The 19,615-nt window shown below is 41.3% G+C and overlaps 3 protein-coding genes across 6 annotated transcripts in view; 1 reads left to right on the top strand and 2 right to left on the bottom strand.

Annotated features, from left to right (window-relative positions):
* The window catches only part of pms2 (PMS1 homolog 2, mismatch repair system component), a 29,339-nt gene extending 19,926 nt beyond the window's left edge, over nucleotides 1-9,413 (bottom strand). Inside the window, exons 1-6 of one of the 3 annotated variants that reach the window (XM_069906710.1) lie at nucleotides 9,282-9,413; nucleotides 7,052-7,191; nucleotides 6,071-6,157; nucleotides 4,828-4,930; nucleotides 2,632-2,815; nucleotides 1,508-1,675 (exon numbers count right to left, since the gene is read on the bottom strand). In XM_069906710.1, the coding sequence (XP_069762811.1) occupies nucleotides 1,508-1,675; nucleotides 2,632-2,815; nucleotides 4,828-4,930; nucleotides 6,071-6,157; nucleotides 7,052-7,191; nucleotides 9,282-9,292 (693 nt within the window). In that variant the 5' untranslated portion in view covers nucleotides 9,293-9,413. Of the gene's footprint in view, nucleotides 1-1,507; nucleotides 1,676-2,631; nucleotides 2,816-4,827; nucleotides 4,931-6,070; nucleotides 6,158-7,051; nucleotides 7,192-9,281 lie in introns of those variants that run through there. The other 2 variants (XM_069906712.1, XM_069906711.1) reach the window with 2 other exon arrangements.
* Nucleotides 9,414-9,645: 232 nt separating this feature from the next.
* On the top strand, nucleotides 9,646-16,023 carry aimp2 (aminoacyl tRNA synthetase complex interacting multifunctional protein 2). 2 transcript variants are annotated; one of them, XM_069906029.1, is made up of 4 exons: nucleotides 9,646-9,815; nucleotides 10,929-11,135; nucleotides 12,729-12,960; nucleotides 15,545-16,023. In XM_069906029.1, exons 1-4 carry the CDS (start codon nucleotides 9,714-9,716, stop codon nucleotides 15,925-15,927), a joined length of 924 nt encoding a protein of 307 aa, XP_069762130.1. In that variant the 5' UTR covers nucleotides 9,646-9,713; the 3' UTR covers nucleotides 15,928-16,023. The 2 variants fall into 2 exon arrangements, with proteins under 2 accessions (XP_069762130.1, XP_069762131.1); XM_069906030.1 differs by lacking the exon at nucleotides 10,929-11,135.
* A 2,025-nt stretch (nucleotides 16,024-18,048) lies between these two features.
* eif2ak1 (eukaryotic translation initiation factor 2-alpha kinase 1) overlaps nucleotides 18,049-19,615 on the bottom strand; it is a 31,082-nt gene continuing 29,515 nt past the window's right edge. Inside the window, 2 exon segments of the mRNA XM_069904856.1 lie at nucleotides 18,049-18,232; nucleotides 18,234-18,350. Of these exon segments, the coding sequence (XP_069760957.1) occupies nucleotides 18,149-18,232; nucleotides 18,234-18,350 (201 nt within the window). The 3' untranslated portion in view covers nucleotides 18,049-18,148.

Here is a 19,615-nt window from a genome sequence, read left to right as displayed (position 1 = left end):
GTGGTAACTTCTTAGGGGGGGGGGCATTCTTTCCAGGTCGGGACGAATTTCATCAATGTAGCCCAAAATGGGTCGCTCTGTCGCGTTGAACACACATTTCCCCTTGTTAAATGTAAGGTTGAGTTCTTTAGCTGTTGCTAAAAATTTCTTTAAATTGTTGTCGTGCTCAGTCTGTGTTTTCCCACAGATAGTGACAATATCCAGATAGGGAAACGTACCCTGTAACAATAGATGCATATATAGTTATATCCAAGGGGAGTGTCCTTAACAGTAGAGATAATGCACAGCCAATGTTAGTACAGCAAGGCTCGCCAGAGGGGAGACAAGCAGCTTGGCAGACGTTCACCACAGTGATGCTGTGAGGTATGCACTAATAAAGGGTGGGGAGCTGTAGAGTGGTATACATAGAGATCACTCTTATTATAAGCCTAGTTTAGTGTAGCAAGGAGCTGTTCCTGCACTGTATCAAGGGGTGGTAAGGCACTGTATTGTATTTCTTGACTGTAAAACTATTTCTCCACAGGTGATTGCATCGGGTAGCCGTTGTGCCTGGTGTGTGTGTGTGTGTGTGTGTGTGTGTGTGTGTGTGTGTGTGATCCCTTTCAAGACTTCCCTACACTTGTGAATAAAGATCACTATATAATCAGCCTGTGTTCAGACTCACTGCTTTTTTATCCCATCGAACTTGCTTTCCATCACATAACACCTTCTCATATATGTGTTCTATTTTTTTTTTTAAGACTCCCCCTACCCTGGGAAATCGAATACGAGTATTTGTCTCATCTATGACCATCAACAGAAAGTGGACATGAACTCAATTCATCCTTCCACGTAGTAATGATTTTAATTCCATTCTGACTCACTAAGTTTATAAAAGCTTTTCCAACAGAATCTAACTGCATCCACTGATAACCAATTACAACCATATAACAATTACAGTACAGAAACAGGCCATCTCAGTCCCTCTAGTCCATACCAATTTAAGTGATCTCTAGTCCCACTTACCTACTCCCTGCCCATAACCCTCCAATCCCCTCACATCCATGCACTTACCCAACCTTTTCTTAAATAACAAAATTGACCTTGCTGCAGCCACCTCTTCCGGGAGGTCATTCCACTCAGCCACCACTCTCTGAGTGAAGAAGCCCCTTCTCATGTTACTTCTAAACTTTTGCCCCCTAACCCTTAACTTATGACCCCTCGTTCCAATCTCACCAACCCTCAAGGGGAAGAGCCTATTCACACCTACTCTATCTACCCCCCTCATAATTTTAAATACCTCTATCAAATCCCCTCTCAACCTTCTATGCTCCAATGAATAAAGACCCAGTCTAATCCATATTTCTTTGTAATCTAGATCCTGGAATCCCGGCAACATTTTAGTAAATCTTCCCCAATCCTTTTTATGAAAAAGGCACCATCATAAATTACTTGGCACACTGACAAAGAGCCTGTGAATGCAGTTAAAGGAATTATATCCCATATTGATACGTGATAAATATTTTACCTGCTTTGATCCAAATACAGCACTTATATTCTCCTTTAATGTGGAACAACCACTCGTGCAAACAACAGGGTTTTTCTTTCCTTGTCCAATCTGATTTGTGCAAGTGATCCGTACACCCGTGGAAATGATGCAATAGGCCTGCAGCATGTGCACCATTTTACTGTATTCCTGATTTGAATTAAAAGAGGTTAAAAATGCAGGACTTTGGTGCAGTGTTTTACTATTTTCTTTTCAACTCAAAGAGAAATGTCAGAGAACAAAATACATAAACCTAAACTAAGGTACATTTAAGAGTTATTAGATGGAAAAATAGAATGAAAGATTATTCAAATGCAGTTCAAGAAAACAGGGTGATAGATGGGCATTTGGAGAATGAAGAGTAGGCCCATTTTGTATGGTCTTAAAAATAAAACTGCAAATGTTTGAAATCAAATCAGTGTACAGCATATTGATCAAATTTTGTACAGGTGTTCACAATTTACAGCAACTGTTTACAGCAGTTTAGGCTTTGATATGGTCTATAAATTCCAGTTATAGTTACCAGTCATAGAGAACTCCATTGTTAGGCCACTTCATGAATATTTACTGAGGAGAAAGGAATGGAGGTGAGGGAACTCAGGGAAGTAAATCACTATGTCTTAAAAAGAGTCCATGGTAGAGGTAGTGCCGGAGGTCTAAAAACACATCAACGTAGATAAATTCTCAGAACCTGAGCAAGTGCATCCTAGGACATTATGGGAAAGCAAGCAAGAAACTGCAGGACCCCTGCATGATTGTTAGGCACGGGTGATGTGCCAGAAGACTAAAGGATGGCTCTAGTGGTGCCTTTATTTCTGAAAGAAAGGATCTACTTGAATTTGGAAAGGCTACGACTGGTTAGGGTCAGTCAACATGATTTGTGGGTGGGAAATCATATCTCACAAACTTGACTGAATTTTTTAAGATGAGGAAGGTGGATGAGGGTTGTTTACAGACAATTTAGCAAAGCATGGCACAAAATTGGTGGTATAGGAGGTGCTTATATTAAACTCTGAGAAGGGTTGAACGAGTTAAACTTGTAAATATTTTATGTTGACCATTTTGATTGGTTTACTTGAAAAACCTTAAAATTAAATATAAGCTACCTTCTTAATATTTCGCAGAAACTCTTTGTGCCTGACCGGAAGCGTATTAAACAGCTGCTGAACATTAACTGTCGTTCCTTGCTGTCGAGGATGTGGTATCTTTTGGCTGATGTGTCCATTGCTGTCAAATAGCAGACGCATTCCAACTTTGGCAGTCTTGTGGCAAGTCACAATTGAAAGATTGCTGGCAGGAACAAAAAGAACAATGGCAAAAGATCCCTAGCAGTCTGATCGCTTCCTGTGAGGTAATCTGCTCCTCAACTTCTGGAAGTTGGGACCAGGGTTGAGGAGATGTGATAGAGAGCAGGCAACTAAATACAGAGGCTTGATCTGAGAAGGCACTCTAGCACTGGACAACATGCAGGTATAAGTACTGGTAGTTATGGTGATGGCTAGGTAGAGAAGGCAGCGTGATCCTGGATGACTCGCTGTCTCTGACAGGACTTTATTTCTTTCTTTTCTATTTTTTCCTAAGATAGCACTAAAGCATGGTGACTCATTGCTTGCCATTGAATGGCATGAAAAATAAAGCTTTTCATTGTATCTTAGAACACATGATAATATTAAAGAATGTAAAATATTAGCTAAGCCAGCAAACTGAAATATTTTTCATCAGCTTCACATTCTCCAGACTGAACAACCATCCTAGTTTTCTTGCTGTACTTGATGAAGCCCATTCTTCCAGTTAAACCTCACACCTGTTCAGTGGTATGCACAGGTCTCATCTTTCAATATATTCAACTAATATTCATTCATAAATCTCTCCCCCTGTCTGCAATATTTCAAACAATATATTCTCTTCCAGACACTGCATATCTATGATTCTAGCCATTGCTATTGCAGGCACTGCTTCTAGCTATTTAGGATCCACTCTTGGAACCCCCACCTCTATCCTAACAAGCACAGTGGACATTCATGTCAAGATCTTCCTCACAGCACCAGCACCCAAGTTAAATCCTGACCTCAGGCACGATTTGCATGGAGTTTCCACGTTCTCCCTGTTACTGGTCTCTCAATTTTTTTTAAATTTAACTTATTAATTTTTTTTTTTTTTTAAATAATTTAATTTAAGACATACATGCAGCAAGGTAACAGGCCCATGAGTCTGTGCCACCCAATTAATCTACACCCCCGGTACGTTTCGAACAGTGGTAAGAAACTGGAGACCCCAGGAAAAACCCAAATAGACATGGGGAGAATGTACAAACTCCTTACAACAGAACAGGATTCAAATCCCGGTCCCCATTGCTGGCGCAATAACAATGTTGCGCGAACCACGCCACCAGTTTTCTCGCACATCTCAAAGCCATGTAGGTTGTTAGAGGAATTGATAATTGTAAATTGCAGTTAATAGTAGAATATAGGAAAAGTGATGGGAATATTGAGAGAATAGCATAGGATTCATGTAAATGGGTGTTTGACAGTCGTGTGGATTGTGGGCCAAAGGGCTTGTTTCTCTGATGTAAGACTATGAATCTTTCTGCTCTCTCATCCTTAAGTCACCAAGGTTACAGCAAGATACATATCAGACTGAAAAAAAAAATCGGGGAGAGCATTGGCAATGAAATTTAATCCCAACGTGAAAGATTAGGGTAGGACATACATTAAATGGTAGGATATTACAGGATTTTGATACACTGCCAGGGAGGAATAGGCATCAGCTACAATCACTGTATAGACAGGCATGAATAGTCAAGACACAGAGAATACAGCGCTAATGCAGAAGAAATAGTATTTTAGGAAAAAGGTTGCCACAGTTGTGGCGAGTTGAGGGCTCCATTTTGGGCTGTATGAATCTGTGACAACTCGTAATAAATTACTTATTCAAGCTATTTGTCACCTGTTTTCAGTCATTGCTTCCCTTCCTTTATTCAGAAAGTCTTGGTAAATTTGTAACAATAAAATCAATAGTATGATGACTTCTGCAAGTTCTTGCCACCCTTTCCTTGATCTCTGGAAGCAGAAGCCCTTCTTTCATATTAAACTAATGACTATCAGTCGGTATAAACATGATGATACCCATGGAAGCAATGTTCAAGTCGGTGCCTGCAAGTAGGTTAATTAACCTCTAAACCTTTGCACAACTTCACACTATTTTCCAAGGGAAATCTGTGAATATAACAATTAATAATGTCTACTCCAGAATCGACACACAGTACCACACAAATGAAAATTTTGAAAGTGGTATCACTATACCTCAGGGCACACAAGGAGCTCAAAGCTTCACCTCTAAATCCAAATGTCTCAACATGCAAGAGGTCAGAAAAATTCTGTAGCTTGGACGTGTAATACTTCAATGCTTTAACAAAATGAATAAATGTAGATTTGTAAATTTATAGATCTGTAAATTTGCCACATACTGTACTATGTTTACATAGCTTGCATTTCAATATCAATAATTATTAAAAGCCAACACCTAAGAAACATTATTCTATGGACTTTTAATTTGTATTTTAAATGAATTTGAACACAAAATAGGGGATCTTGGCCAACTTTATGGTTAGTATAATACACCATCGGTCTAAGAAAAGCATTTGAACCCAGAGTAAAGGTTACCTAAACACCTCCACACTAAATGAAAGGCTCATCAGACCAATTTTAACATTTTTCTCATGTCTTGTGAAATTTAAATAGAATTCTTAATGTCAAAATGCAAAGGAGAAGCTTGCAACAGCTACATAAAGTTGAAGGATTGTGAGGAGTTCTGAGCACTATACCTTAGAAAGCATTTACTGTAATGGAATTGGAGCAAATTTATAAAGAAGATACTTGGATTCTAATGGTTAAATTATAAAGAGAGCTTACACAAATAGGGACTGGAATTTATTGGGAGAAGGATGACTTGATCTAAGAGTTTTAAAAAATACTAAGAGCTTGGAAGACAAAGAAGATGTTTTCCTTGAACACGATGAGTCAGGAATTAAACCTTAAAATCAAGCTTTTCAGAAGTGAAGCTGTAAATGTTTATACAAGCAAAAGGTATAATAAATTTCAAAAACATTATACCCTTGGCAAATTGCAAATAAATAGATTTAACAAAAAAAATTAAGCAAAGGTTGAAGTACGGAGAAAAGTCACAAAAAAGCCATGATCTCACTAAATGGTAGGACAAGCTCAAGATGCTTCTATGGCTAAAATAGAATAGTTATAATTAGATTGTTTCAATATCTTGTTTCAACTTGGGACATTTATCACCTGTGATTACCTAGCACTGAATTCAAAATGTTCAAAACTTATCACTTTTAATATTAGTCCAGGTTGACTTCAGATCAAAATAGAACTGCTTGCTCAATTAGTACAATATTAAACTGAGTTCATCAATGTACATGAACACATATTGCATCATTCATATTTATTTATATTCTTGCAGAACCCCTTCCTAACTTTGAAGACATCATGGCTAAAAGCTCATCAACCTATGAAAGAAATAAAAACTTACTTAGCCCTTCAAAGTTTTTCTCCTCCACTCCATCTCCATTATCTGATACCTCAATCAAATCCGCTCCAAATTCTTTCAATCTAATTTCTGAAAAACATCCCACACAAGAGAGGCATAAATTTACTAAGAAGTCAATTGCTCCGAATATAAATATTTAACAGCAGTAATTAACCCTAAATAAATAAATCGATCAGACATCTAGTCATGTGCCTTCTACTCAAGAGTTGCACTGATAGCAGGAAAGCAAATGCATCATCATGTACACTCAGCAATAATGCAAAATATTTGCAATTAATGTATTCATCTAGTATGCGACACTTTTACCTTTAAGGTCATATGAAGATATGAAGTTCAAAAATTCAAAAAATGTTGAACTCGCACCAGGGACATCTCAATTAGTTACATTCCTGTGCATCAATGTTCATTCAAAATAAAAACAAGTGGCCAAACCCAGTTCAATATGAGCCCAAGAAAGCAAAGCAGCATTGGAAGAAGCTCTTCACAAGCCCAGAGACAGCAGAGGAACATCACTCTTGATGCTCCAGACATGCAAGCAGGCAGCAGGAAACAGAACAACAGTGATACACCCATCTCAGGCCTCCATGTAATATGACATTGTTTTATTACAATGACATATATACACAGATGTGTGTGTGTGTGTGTGTGTGTGTGTGTGTGTGAGAACAGAGGCCCTAACAATTTTTGGTTGCACTGTTCAGTTCCCCTTCAAAATAGCCATCTTTTTATAATGTGCCTTGAGGAATTTCATCATTGAAATGGCTGAGCAAGTACAAACTGTTGTGGAATTTGCCTCAAGTCATTAAAGTATAACTAATGTCTCAAGAACCTATGAATTTTTTTTAAAAATATCACAGAACGATACAGGTTGAACCTAATTGGCCTATCACGCCTGCACAAGCTGTTTGAAAAGAAATGCATAAATAAGCACTGATGAAAATATAATGTTCATTTTGTCCTCACCGATGTTAGTAGCTCCAGCATCTATACTATTTTCCACCAGTTCTTTTACAGCCGTGCAGAGGCTCAGCACAACCTGTCCTGAACAAATCTGGTGCACAGACTTTCGATCAATTGCCTTGATTTCCCTTGCAGGTTCCAAGCTAAATCCACAGAAAACAAAGCATCACTGAAACACACCCAGAAAACACATGCAAGGTATTGACATCAGTCACAAGAATAGTTAACAGACACAAAAAGAAACTCAAGTACAAACGTGGTGGGCGTTGGTGTGTGCCCCACTCTGCATCAATTCAGCAACTTCAGCTATAGTTTAAACCAGGGATGGCCAAACATTTTTGGTTGTGGGCCACATACAGAAAAATATGAGTCAAGGGCCAAACAATATTAAACCCGGCAGTTTTCAACCTTTAACAGGCCGTTTAAAGGCTGAACTGGGCGGACTGACCTCTCAGGAGCGCTGAGTCTTTGCTCCCCTGCTCTCCGGGGTCCGCACCAGCAGCAGCGCCATTCGTTTTTCTTAAAAAATAGCCAATGGGCCACGGTTGGCCCAGGGGCTGCAGTTTGGCCACCTTTGGCTTCAACAAAAAATATTGACAGTATTTAAATAAAACCAATGATGGAAATATTCAGCAGGCCATTTGTGGAAGAAAAAACAAGGTTAATACTTCAGGTAAATCACCTTTCATTGGAACTGGTGAGCAGTTGGTGCCCAACATGCAAGGTTCTTGTTTGATTAGCCTTGAAAAGAACTGGGTCTCAGGACTCGGATCAGGTTTACCAACCATGGTTAATGCTATTCTGTGCCACGCTCCTTTCTTTATCAATCTTTCTTATTGGTTTTTATAATAAATACAGTACAATGAAGAAAAGGGAACAAAACTGAAAATATATATATAAAAACCCACCTAACCTACTCTATAAAAGAAAATTAACCAAAAAAAAACACCTGAGCAGCTTATCCCGAGGACTACGTATACTTTGTAGCTTTTGAGTCAAACCGTGATTCAAAAAACAAAGAGTGAGTACATCTAATCACATTATAAACATTTCCATCAAATGAAAGTAAGATATAAAAGGTCGCCATGTATCTTCAAATTTCACTGATGACTCAAATACATGATATCCAATTTTTTCTAAACTTAAACAGGACATGAGAAAACCACTGAAACACTGTTGAAGGTCTAGAGTCTTTCCATTCGAAATAGATGGCTCTTTGAGTCAACAATGTAGAGAAAGCCACAACCCGTTGCACAGGTACAGAAAAACTCCCCTTGTCTGGGTCAATAACCCCAAAAAAGAGCAGTTATTAGACTGGGTCATAGCTCCACCTGAAATACATTTGAAAAGATATCAAAAATTTCTTTACAATAGGTTTCTAAAGATGGACAAGACCAACACACATATTTCCATGGAGCAATATCAGATTTGCAACTGTCACAATATTAGAAAAGAAACAAGCCAGCTGATTTTTGGACACATGAACACGATGCAGCATTTTGAATTGGATTAATGAATGTCAGGCATCTATTGAAGATGTATTCACCAGTTTAAGAATTTGTGCCCCACTCCAGTCCATTATCTGATACCTCAATCAAATCCGCTCCAAATTCTTTCAATCTAATTTCTGAAAATCATCCCACACAAGAGAGGAAAGGCAACAGAGGGATGGGGAAAAAAGAGAGAATGGCGTGTGGTCCACCAGAAACCGGGTATGTCGACGTTAACGTCATGCAGTTGGAGAGCATCCAGATGGAATATGAGGTGTTGCTCCTCCAATTTACGGATGGCCCTGGTTTGCCAGTGTATGAGGCCATGGACAGGTATGTTAGCACAGGAGTGAGGCACAGATTCTTAAACTGGTGAATACATCTTCAATATGTGCCCGACATTCATTCATCCAATTCAAAGTGGTGCATCGTGTTCATGTGTCCAAAAATCAGCTGGCTTGTTTCTTTTCTAATATTGTGACAGATGCAAATCGGATATTGCTCCATGGAAATATGTGTGTTGGTCTTGTCCATCTTTAGAAACCTATTGTAAAGAAAGTTTTGATATCTTTTCAAATGTATTTCAGGTGGAGCCATTCCAATAACGGCTCTTGCGACACTCCAGCTCCAGCTCCAGCCCCAGCCCCAGCCCCAGCCCCAGCCCCAGCCCCAGCCCCAGCCCCAGCCCCAGCCCCAGCCCCAGCCCCAGCCCCAGCCCCAGCCCCGCCCGCTGCCCAACTCACCAGCCTTCCATCGCCCCTCTGGCCAAAGGCCACTGGGCGCCGAACACGCGCCAAGCCGGAGCCGCTCCGCTCTCCACGGCGCCTTCAAGACGACTCGGCAGCGCGTCGCGGCGAACTGCCCTCTGGGACTTGTAGTCCTACCAAGACCATCTCCAACATCAGGCCTGAGAGAGGCCGGGGGACTATCATTTACCTATCCCTAAAAATATTAGTTTCAATGAACATAAACTGGATGATATAGTTTACTTCTATTCTAAATCATTTTATCTATGCCGTGATTCATTTGATTGACACCCCTATTGTCCAAACGGAATCGCGACGCGGGCCACCACCGGCCAATGAGGGGTGGGGAGGAAGTGAAGGAAAGGCGGGGCCAAGCGGCTGCTGAGGGTTCCGGCCGGCGCTCACGGTGCGGTCTGTCAGCGGGAGCAGATGTACCGGGTGAAGCCTTTCGGCCTGGGCGAAGGCGCGGCGGAGCTGCCCAGCTGCATGTACAAGTTGGCCAACGTTCACGGGCCCGCCGTGGACGCTCAGGTGCGGGGCTCTTGGTTTTGGGGGTGATCCCGGAGGGGAAGCGGGCGCCAGGAATTTTCCACGGGGCCGAGCCGGACTCAAGGGGCCTTGGCCCTGGAAACTAGACACCTCGGCCGAGTCTCCAGGACTCTCAGCGTTTCCAACTTTCCCGACCTGAAATATGAACGTCAGGTTTACATGTAATCCTGAGGTTCCTTTCTCCTGTGGGCCTTTCCCACCCACTGGGTTTCTCCAGCATACAGCTTTTGTCTTTCCCTGCTCAGAGATCCGTTCTCCTGTTTGGATGCAAGATCTCCGAGACAAAAGTCAATATTTTGGTAAAAAACGGGACACAAGTCTGCTCTGGCTAAACTAGGTTAATCTTAGACAAGGTGTGGAGGGAGCTCTGAGGAGTAGGGGTGTGGAGGGAGCTCTGAGGAGAGGGAGTACATTTGGTGCTGTTAGCTGCGCCTCACTACGGTGGGGATGGTGGACCTCACTCATCTCCTAAATCTCTCACTTGTTGGCTCCTCATACCACACCCTGGAAACTGCTTCAGCCAGCGGGCGAAAACAAGTGAGGGAGTGGTGTCACTATTACATCACTAGGTGGTCATCCCAATGGCGGAGCAGGCGGAAGAGGAAACATCTCCCAATGGCGGGTGAGGATGCCCAACGAAGGGTGGGGAGGCTTGCGAGCACTCCGGGGTTGTCTACCTAGTGTGTGAAGCCTGGATTTGGCGGACTGTGCTGAAGAAACCACTGGTTCAACGGGCAGAAAGGCAATTCTCAGCAATGCGTCGTGGAGCGCTAAGAGGGCACAGTGAGACACACACAGAACACTGCTAGCCATCCACTGCATCTTGACCTGTCTCCAGCTGTCTCGACTGCCTTGCCACTTAATCCAGATAGGCCTGCGCAACTCTCCCTCACTTTAATCCAAGTCAAGCGCAAGTCATGACTTCAACCCAATGACTTTGAAGCCATGGTCATCTTCGACTATGAAGGTCGAACATTATCACCAATTCAATTTGCAGCTAACTTTGGAACACTGTCACGACGTCAGGAAATGTGACAAGTAATTAGCACATAGCCAACTCGGCATAAACACGTGTATTCATTGTTTGGTTTTCAGAATGGGAATGAGTCTCCAGAGCTCTTGAATTTGGAATCAAGACAGACTGATATTCTGAATCGTTTGTATGAGTTGAAGGCTGTCGTTGATGGTCTCTCAAAGACGGTCCTCACTCCAGATGCTGACCTAGATGTTGCAGAAATCAACCATGCCTGCTCTGAACCATCAAATCAGACTGCAATTAGCTTAGATTCTGTACTGGGAAAGGTAAGTACGAACCTGAACTTGATGGGATAAATGAGCATGTGGTTAAATATGAATTCGATGAAGAATTTGCACAATGGTCAGTGACTTTCAGGTTTTTTTTGGCAGTTATTTTCTTGGAATTCCCTCAGCGTTGAGCATGACTTTCTGTCAGTCTCGTCCTGTGAATTTTGAGGTGCTTAATGTGACTCTTCCAGAGGTGGGTTAGGCAATGCCTGGGATATTACGCATGCCATTCATTTTAAGTATTATTTCTGGATGTTTCTTCATAGAGACTCAAGGTACTGTACCATCCCAAACCTCCACCATTTTAAGCAGTAAGGTTCTAAGGATTGTCAAAAATGATACATTTTTGATTTTAAAAAAATCTAGGCATACAACGCCATAACAGGCCCTTCTGACCTACGAGTCTGTGCAGTTCAAATATTGCCAATTGACCTATAAACCCTGTATGTTTTGGAGAGTGGGAGGAAACCAGAGCACCTGAAGGAATTCTATGCAGACATGGGAGAACAGACAGCAACCTTTTTGCCTTACTCTTTTGCCATTTTTCATCATTTCATTCCTCCCACCTGAATGTATGTATTTTCTCATGGTTACTGCATTAACTTTCTCCTCTTTCTGCTATTCTGGCCGGTTTACCTTCCCCAAATAAGAGGACCAAGGTCACTTCCATTCCTACCAGGAATCATGCTTTTCTTATGAAACTTTGAATCTACTTTGATAGCCCTGGCTATGGTGTTATTGTATATTTTAATAATGCAGATTACTTCTTTATCTCCATTTGGCTGCTAAGTCTTCTTGAGGGATGCCGACCTCAGATGTTTTCCTGTACTAGACACCAGCATCTGTAGATTTCTTGTTTAGTTTAATAATATAGTACTTCAATTAAAACTTCACTTGGCAAACAATCCTACTGTCTTTCCTATTAAAGATTTGTAACCATATAACAATTTACAGTACAGAAACAGGCCATTACAGCCCATCTAGTGAACTTCACTCGTCCCACCTCCTGCTCCCTCTCCATAACCCACCAGTCCCCTTTTTTGTAGTTCTTAAAAAAAAAAATCCTTGATAATCAGAGATTGGCATCTCCCAACATATTTCTACTTTTTATTCTGTATTACAAGTTCACAAGTATGATTCTAATCATACTGCAGGTTCAGTCAGTGTACTCTACTTATTACCTTTTGCTGTTTTTATAGCCAATATATAATTGGTCGAGGTAGCAAACTAATATTTCTAAAATTGTAGTCTGAGGGTTTTTTTACATGTAGTTATAGGCTTTGTACTTGTTGCTGCAATAGATAAGCTGAAGAAGGTTCCATACCTCTACCAGTATTTCTGGAACAATCAAATGCAGAAAAGCAGGTTTTGCTGGGTCAATTAAATTTTCATGGCTGATCTTTCTGTATTTTTATTGCGTAATGATTTCAAAGTGCATGGAGCAAAGATGAGGAAAAAGGAGTTAAGATGCTATTCATTTGGGATAAAGTGCCAGCAGTTGATCTGAAGGGGTAAAGGCCTTGCTTTGTGTTTCAATGTTCTGCATCTGCATTGTGTAATATTCACAAATGTCATTACATTTTGCTTTAGAATTCTGGTGTCCTCAGAGACATTGTCATCAATGCCAACCCATCTGAGGTACTGCTGCCACTGTTGGTCCTGCACAAGCTGCTGTGTGAACGATACCGGGTGCTGTCCTCTGTGCACGTGCACTCCTCCATTCAAAACATTCCCTCCCAGTGCTGGAACTGTCTGGGAAATGAAGGCGCTTGTCGATCCAGACAGGAATATCAGCTCGGTTTCACTCTTGTTTGGAAGGACGGTGAGGAAAAAATACGAGCATTTGCGGAGATTGCTTGAAAAACTGAGTTGTGGAGGTTTACAATTTTGCATTAATTCTGTAGCCAAATGAAGCTCATTACAGAAATATTAACATTTCTATAATGTTAAAAGTTTGTTTATTGTCGCATCCAGTGATAGAGATTGGTTGGTGAACAGTCCCACTCGACGTACATAGTACAAACAAGTAAAACACAGGATTGATTTGCAGAGAGAGATCCCTTGGTACATACAGAGCAGAGGCAGCACAATGTAACTATTTTGAGGGACATTCAGCAATCTGATAAAGGTGGGAAAGAAATTGTCCTCAAATCTGATGGTATCACATGTGAATCTTCTTCCTGACAGGAGGTGGGAAAAGGGAGTGTGGCTGGGCTGGGATGAGTTTTTAATATGTTAGCTGCTTTTCCAAGGCAGTGGAAGTTGTAGATGGAATTGATGGAGGGGAGGAGAATCTGTGTTATGGCCTGTGCCACTAACACAACCCCTTGCAGTTTCTTGTAGTATTTGGATAATCAGATTAACTGTCATCTTGGATCCATGATGGGTTTGCGTAAATGCCCTCTAGAGATCTGGGCTTGGGAAAAGCTACATTGAAACGGCTGTGGGCGCTCAGCTACAGAGTATATTCAAGAGTGGGAAACGAGGAAATCAGAGGAAAAAGGATTGCTGGAAAGCAACTAAAAATTTTGATGCATCTCTCTATTTTTGTTCTCATTTCCCCTCTCAATAAACAACATGCTGTGAGTTTTCCTAATTACTTGAATACCAACCTGTCATCCTTTTGAGAATTGTGCTCTCGAACACCTAGATCCCGTTGCATTTCAAGAGCTACACTCTCTCATACCTTGCTTTTATTTTTGTTGGCCAGAATGGACAATTTCACATCTCCTTGCATTTGAACTCCACCTGTCTATATTTCTTTCTAATTTCCTTGTGACCTCTTCACACCTTTGTAGCAAATCAGCAAACTTTTGTGCCATTTTCCTAGTCATTGATTAAAAATTGTAATACATTGAGAGGAGACCCTGATTCCTGTGGGGACCCTGCTCTTGCCAACCAAAAAAAAGATTTAAAAAGATCCAGTTTGCCATCCATTCTCTTAGTCAAACAAACTTCTATTGAGGCCAATGAACTTTTTTTAAATTTTTTTTCCAAAAAATATATAATAACATTTTAAATATACAATATATTAAACTTTTGGTCAAAAACACAACAAACAAAAACAAAGCAGTCCCTCCCTCCCTTCCATATATGCAGATCTGTTCACTATCCGAGCTTATATATATTTTAAGTATATACAGTTGGGGAAATGACGTTTTTGTATATATAACAGTTTTAAAACCTTTTTTTGTTCCTTTTTATTACTGTATCTGGGCCCCTATGTGGTCCAGGTATAGCTGCCAGACCTTTACAAAAGTGCCATATTTATTCTTTAAGTTGCATGAGATTTCTTCCCCATAGGTATACTGCTGTTAATTTCCACAGTCCATCATGCTCTGAGTAGAGGGGAGACTTCCAAGTGATTGCGATACATTTATTTTTGCTACCGCCAGTGCTATTTTTATAAATGAGATTTTATAATTGGTCAATTTGTCGCTTACTTCCATGACATTTCCTAGTAGATCGAGCTCTGGGTCGCCCGTGAAGGCCACTCCTGTTATTCTGGTTAATCTTTCTGCGATTTCTTACCAAAATGGTCTCACATTTACGCACAACCATGTGGCATGTAGAAAAGTTCCTCAGACCCACACCTGAAACACAGCTCTGAAATTTTGGCTTTTAATCTGTGAAGCTTTCGTGTGGTAAGATATAATTGGTGTAAAAAAAAAATTATACTGAACCAGTCCATATCTTGCATTTATAATTGATGTCATGCTGTCCTTGTGTAAGATAAATATTTTTAAATGTTTTCTTAATGTCATCGGTTGGGGAGAAGTACAGCAGAAACCAAAACTTGACTGCTTCACGAGGAAGGGAGCCCATAAACTTTGACCAGAGTCCTTGAGGTGGCGGTGGGGGGGGCACCATAACCAAAAAAAGGTTCAGGTTTCTGTTAAATCTCTCCCCTTCACCTTAAACCTATTTCCTCAGGTTAATAATTCCCCTGCTCTGGGCCAAAGGCTCCTAGTGTTCACCTGATATGATTTTATATACCTTAAGAGATTACCCCTCCTCTTCCTGTGCTGTATGGAATAAAGCCCCAGCCTGCTCAACCTCTCCCTTCAGCCCAGGCCCTCCGAGACCTGGCAACATCCTCTGTTTGACAACATAGTTCCAGTAGCACAGTGGACAAAACTGAACACGATAGTCCAAATGGGGCCTCACCAACATCTTGTATAACTACAACATGACCTTCCACTTATATACTCAGTGTTAGATAGTAAGGAAATTGGGGCTATTTCAGGATGAAGGGCTGAATGGTATAGTCTTCGTTCTTATGTCAGCTCCACTATTTGTCAGTGTAACCATTAGATAACAATGAACAATTTGGTGTGGCATTAGCCCACCTGACTTGGGTGGATCTGCTGCATGTGAGTTATTTTTCTTATTACTTGTTTTGGCAGTACCCAAACCTCAGATGAAGTTCAACATCCAGAGCATGTGCTCTATCGAAGGCGAGGGAAACATTGCCCGCTTCCTTTTCGCACTGCTGGGCCACACGTACAATGCAGTGACTGCAACGCAGATCGATAACTGGGTGGACATTGCCATCTTCCAACTCAAAAAAGGAAGCAAACAGGAGAAAGCAACGGTGCTGCGCTGCCTCAACTCTGCCCTTGCCAAGAGCCCTTGGGTGGTGGGACATGATCTGACGTTAGCTGATGTGGTGCTGTACGGTGCCTTGCAGGCGACGGAGCTTGCAGGCGTCCCAGCTAACATCCAACGATGGATGAAATGCTGTGAGAATCTGGCATGCTTTAACCTAGCATTGAAACAATTCAAGTAGGTGTCATGGCTAAAGCCTCTCCTGTAGTCTTCTGTAATTAATATTTACATATGAGGAAGTACCTATTTAAAATACATTAAATATTTTTAAAGGCTATGATTGAAATTTCATTTGTTTGAATCTGCTGCGGTCTATAAAGAGTTTGTACATTCTCCCTGTGACTGGATTTCCTCTGCGTGCTCCAGTTTTCTCCCACGTTCAAAAGAGACGGGTTTATTAGGTTAATTGGTCATGTGGGTTTAATTGGGAAGTGCAGGCTTGTGGGCTGGAAGTTACCATGCTGGATCTCCAATTTAAATTCTCTGACAAGGTAGAAAAAAGTAAAAGTGTCAGCCATCAATCCTATTTGTCACATTCCTCAATTCCCTATAATCCTTCACTTCTTAGCAATCACTGCTACTTCTCCTGCCACCCAGCTATGCCAGAGGTAATATGACAGCCTATTAATCTCCCTGCGTGTCTTTGGGATGTGGAAAGTGCAGACACCATAGTTGTTGGCAGAACCACAGACTGCTATGAGGAAGCATACAGGAGGGAGATAGATCATCTGGTTGAGTGGTTACACAACCTTGCACTCTAAGTTAGCAAAACTAAGGATCTGATTGTGGACCTCATGAAGGGGAAATCAGAACACGAACCAGTCCTCATCGAGGGGTCAGCAGTGGAAAGAGTTGAGAACTTCAAGTTCTTGGGTGTCAACATCTCTGGGACCTCCATGTTGATGCAATCACAAAGAAGGCTCACCAGTGGCTGTACTTCGTGAGGAATGTGAAAAAATTTGATAAAAACACAAAGCTGATGAAATTCAGCTGGTCAGTGTCTTTTTATATAGCAAGTGTAATGAAATAAACACAATGCTGGAGAAACACAGCAGCACAGTGTCCTTTATAGAGCAAAGATAAAAGGGGTGGCTGAGTGGAACGACCTTCCGGAAGAAGGTGGTTGCTGCAGGGTCAATTTTGTCATTTAAGAGGAGGTTGGATGAGTACATGGATGTGAGGGGGTAGGAGGGTTATGGGCAGGGAGCAGGTAGGTGGAATTAGTGGAGTTTCACATAAATCGGTGCGGACTAGAAGTGCCGAGATGGCCTGTTTCTGTATTGTAAATGTTATATGGTTGTTAAAGGTAAAAATACTTAACCGACGTATAGGGTTTCATCAGTTACCTTGATGAAGGGTCAAGCCCAAAACGTTGGTTATGCATTTTTACCTTTGCTATATAAAGGACACTGACCAGCTGAGTTTCTCCAGCTTTGTGGGTTTTTTTATACTTCAACCATGGTATCTGTAGATTTTCGTGTTTTACTTCTGAAGAAATTTGGTATGTCACCAAAGAAACTTGCAAATTTCTACAGATGAACCATAGAGGGCATTTTCACTTGAGGCATCACTGTCTCATATGGAAGTACCAAATGCACAGGACAGGAAGGAAAAAAACGAGAGAGTTGTGAACTCGGCCAGAGCCATCATGGGCATCAGTCTCCAATCCATCAAGTATTTTGTCTGCAAGATGGCACCTTTGACATGCTACCTTTCTGGACTGATTTGAAAACAGTCTGCTGGAGAAACTCAGGGGGTCATGGAGCATCCTATCGCAAGGAAGGACCCCGACCCAAAACGTCAACAATTCTTTTCTCCCACTGACTCTGCTTGACCAGCGGAGTTCTTCCAGTAGACTGTCTTCTCCTTCCTGCAGTGTTGACCAAGATGTAGTGTTTGCCTTTGCAGTAAGGCTTAGACCTGTCACCTGACTGGAGGTGAGTGCACAGCTGATGTTAATTTATAAGACATATTCAATGCAAGAATTTTACTATCACATAAAGTAACTCTGCATTTATTAAAACACTTGACTTTGCTCAAATCTCTGGAGTGGGATTTGAAGACACAATCTTCAAGTTTATTATTTCATTTAGTGTTCGAGGAACAATTAAAGGAACTCACACTAACCATCTGAGACACATATGAAACAAGATCTATGTATTTATTTGTAAATATGAAATACTAGTCCTGCAAATGTATTGTTTATGTGTGTCATGTCTGGTTGTGTGTCAGCATGTTTTCCACAGAGGATCGGAGAATGCTGATTTGTCAGGTTGTACTTGTACAATCAGATAACTATAAATTTGACTAATCAATCATTTTGATTTTTAATCCATCACATCAGTTCAGTTAAATAAACCCATACATTCAAACCATGCACAGCATTATGATATACAAGGCATTCAAGTAAATTTAGGTGGCAAGGATGCAAAATTAGAGAATTTCTCTGGGAAATTGTGAAGGTCTCTGGATGCTTCCCCTCTCCCTGGCCAGTAACTTGACTTGTTCCTTGAGCTGTCGGATTTCTTCTTCCTGGTCGACCACTTTCTGTTGTAAACATTTAATTTCTTGTTCCTGGGTCACTAATTTCTGTTCTGGAGTGACCTGTGTGTAGGAGGAAGAGAAGAAAACCAGTGAAACAAAATGCAGACATCATGGAGCTTTTAGAATTCAAGTCCAGGTTCTCATTTACCTTGAAGAGCTCAAGCCTGAAATATTGGTTCTGTATCTTTATCTTTGCTACATAAAGTCCACTGTTTGACCTACTGAGTTTCGCCAGTATTGTGTTTTTACTTCAACCACAGTGTCTGCAAACTTTCGTGTTTTACTCATTTTCTCATTGTAAATAGTTTTGAGCTCTCAAATTTCTAGGGACATTAAATCCATGCGAGAGAAAAGCTGGCCAAATAATCCATGTGAAATTGCCCCATTCCCCAAGAGGCAAGTGCTTCTGATTTAAATCAGCCATTCTCAACCTTTTATTGGCTATGCCCCACCCCTCCCAAACCAGGACTCTGCTCAAAGTTTATGGGGCCTTTTCCCTGCAATGCAGTCAAGTTTTAGTTTCCTCCATACTTCTGACTACATAAAAAATGTCACACGAAGTGAAAAGGCTTTTACTTAAATGTGCTGTGGGCCCCCCCCCAGTGGGGTCTGTCGAGGGCCATTGAAAAAGGCTTGCTTTAAAATGTCGCACCCAATTTGTGCACAGCAAGATCCAAACGACAATAAAATTCTGGCCAATTTTTTTTGGTGTGGACCCAGTGGTCCAAAGGATCTTTTCCTGTGCTGTTCAGCTCCGATGATGACATTGACTAAGGAATACATTATCAGCTAGACAGCCAACTCAATGGGCCCACAGCACATTTAAATAACGTCCTTGTTTTTAACTTGCGTAATGATTTTTTTTAATGTAGGTGGTATAAGTCCGGAAGAAACCAAGCCTTGACATACTTGTATACCGTTGTATAGGACGATCATGAAACGTAAACATTTCACCTTAAAATGAGGGGGCTATCCTATATAAACTGACAAAAGGCAAAGGAGGAAAAACCCAACACCCAACCCCAACCAACCAATTTTCCCCTGCAACCGCTGCAACCATGTCTGCCTGTCCCGCATCGGACTTGTCAGCCACAAACGAGCCTGCAGCTGACGTGGACTTTTACCCCCTCCATAAATCTTCGTCCGCGAAGCCAAGCCAAAGAAAAAAAGAAGAAAATTTTTTACCTTGACAAAAAAGTTGCAACACTGCCACCATCTTCAACACAATAGCGCATGCCCAATTAGTTATTTGCAAAGTCTCAGCATTCCCCCGCAGGATCCATCCGCCCAGTCCGATTGCCGTCGACTCTGTACAGGCTTTAAAT

This window comes from Narcine bancroftii, chromosome 12 (genome assembly GCF_036971445.1).
Source record: "Narcine bancroftii isolate sNarBan1 chromosome 12, sNarBan1.hap1, whole genome shotgun sequence".
Classification (NCBI taxonomy): Eukaryota; Metazoa; Chordata; class Chondrichthyes; order Torpediniformes; family Narcinidae; genus Narcine; species Narcine bancroftii.
The sequence above is the reverse complement of the archived record's forward strand: the minus strand, read 5'-3'. Positions and strand labels throughout refer to the sequence as shown.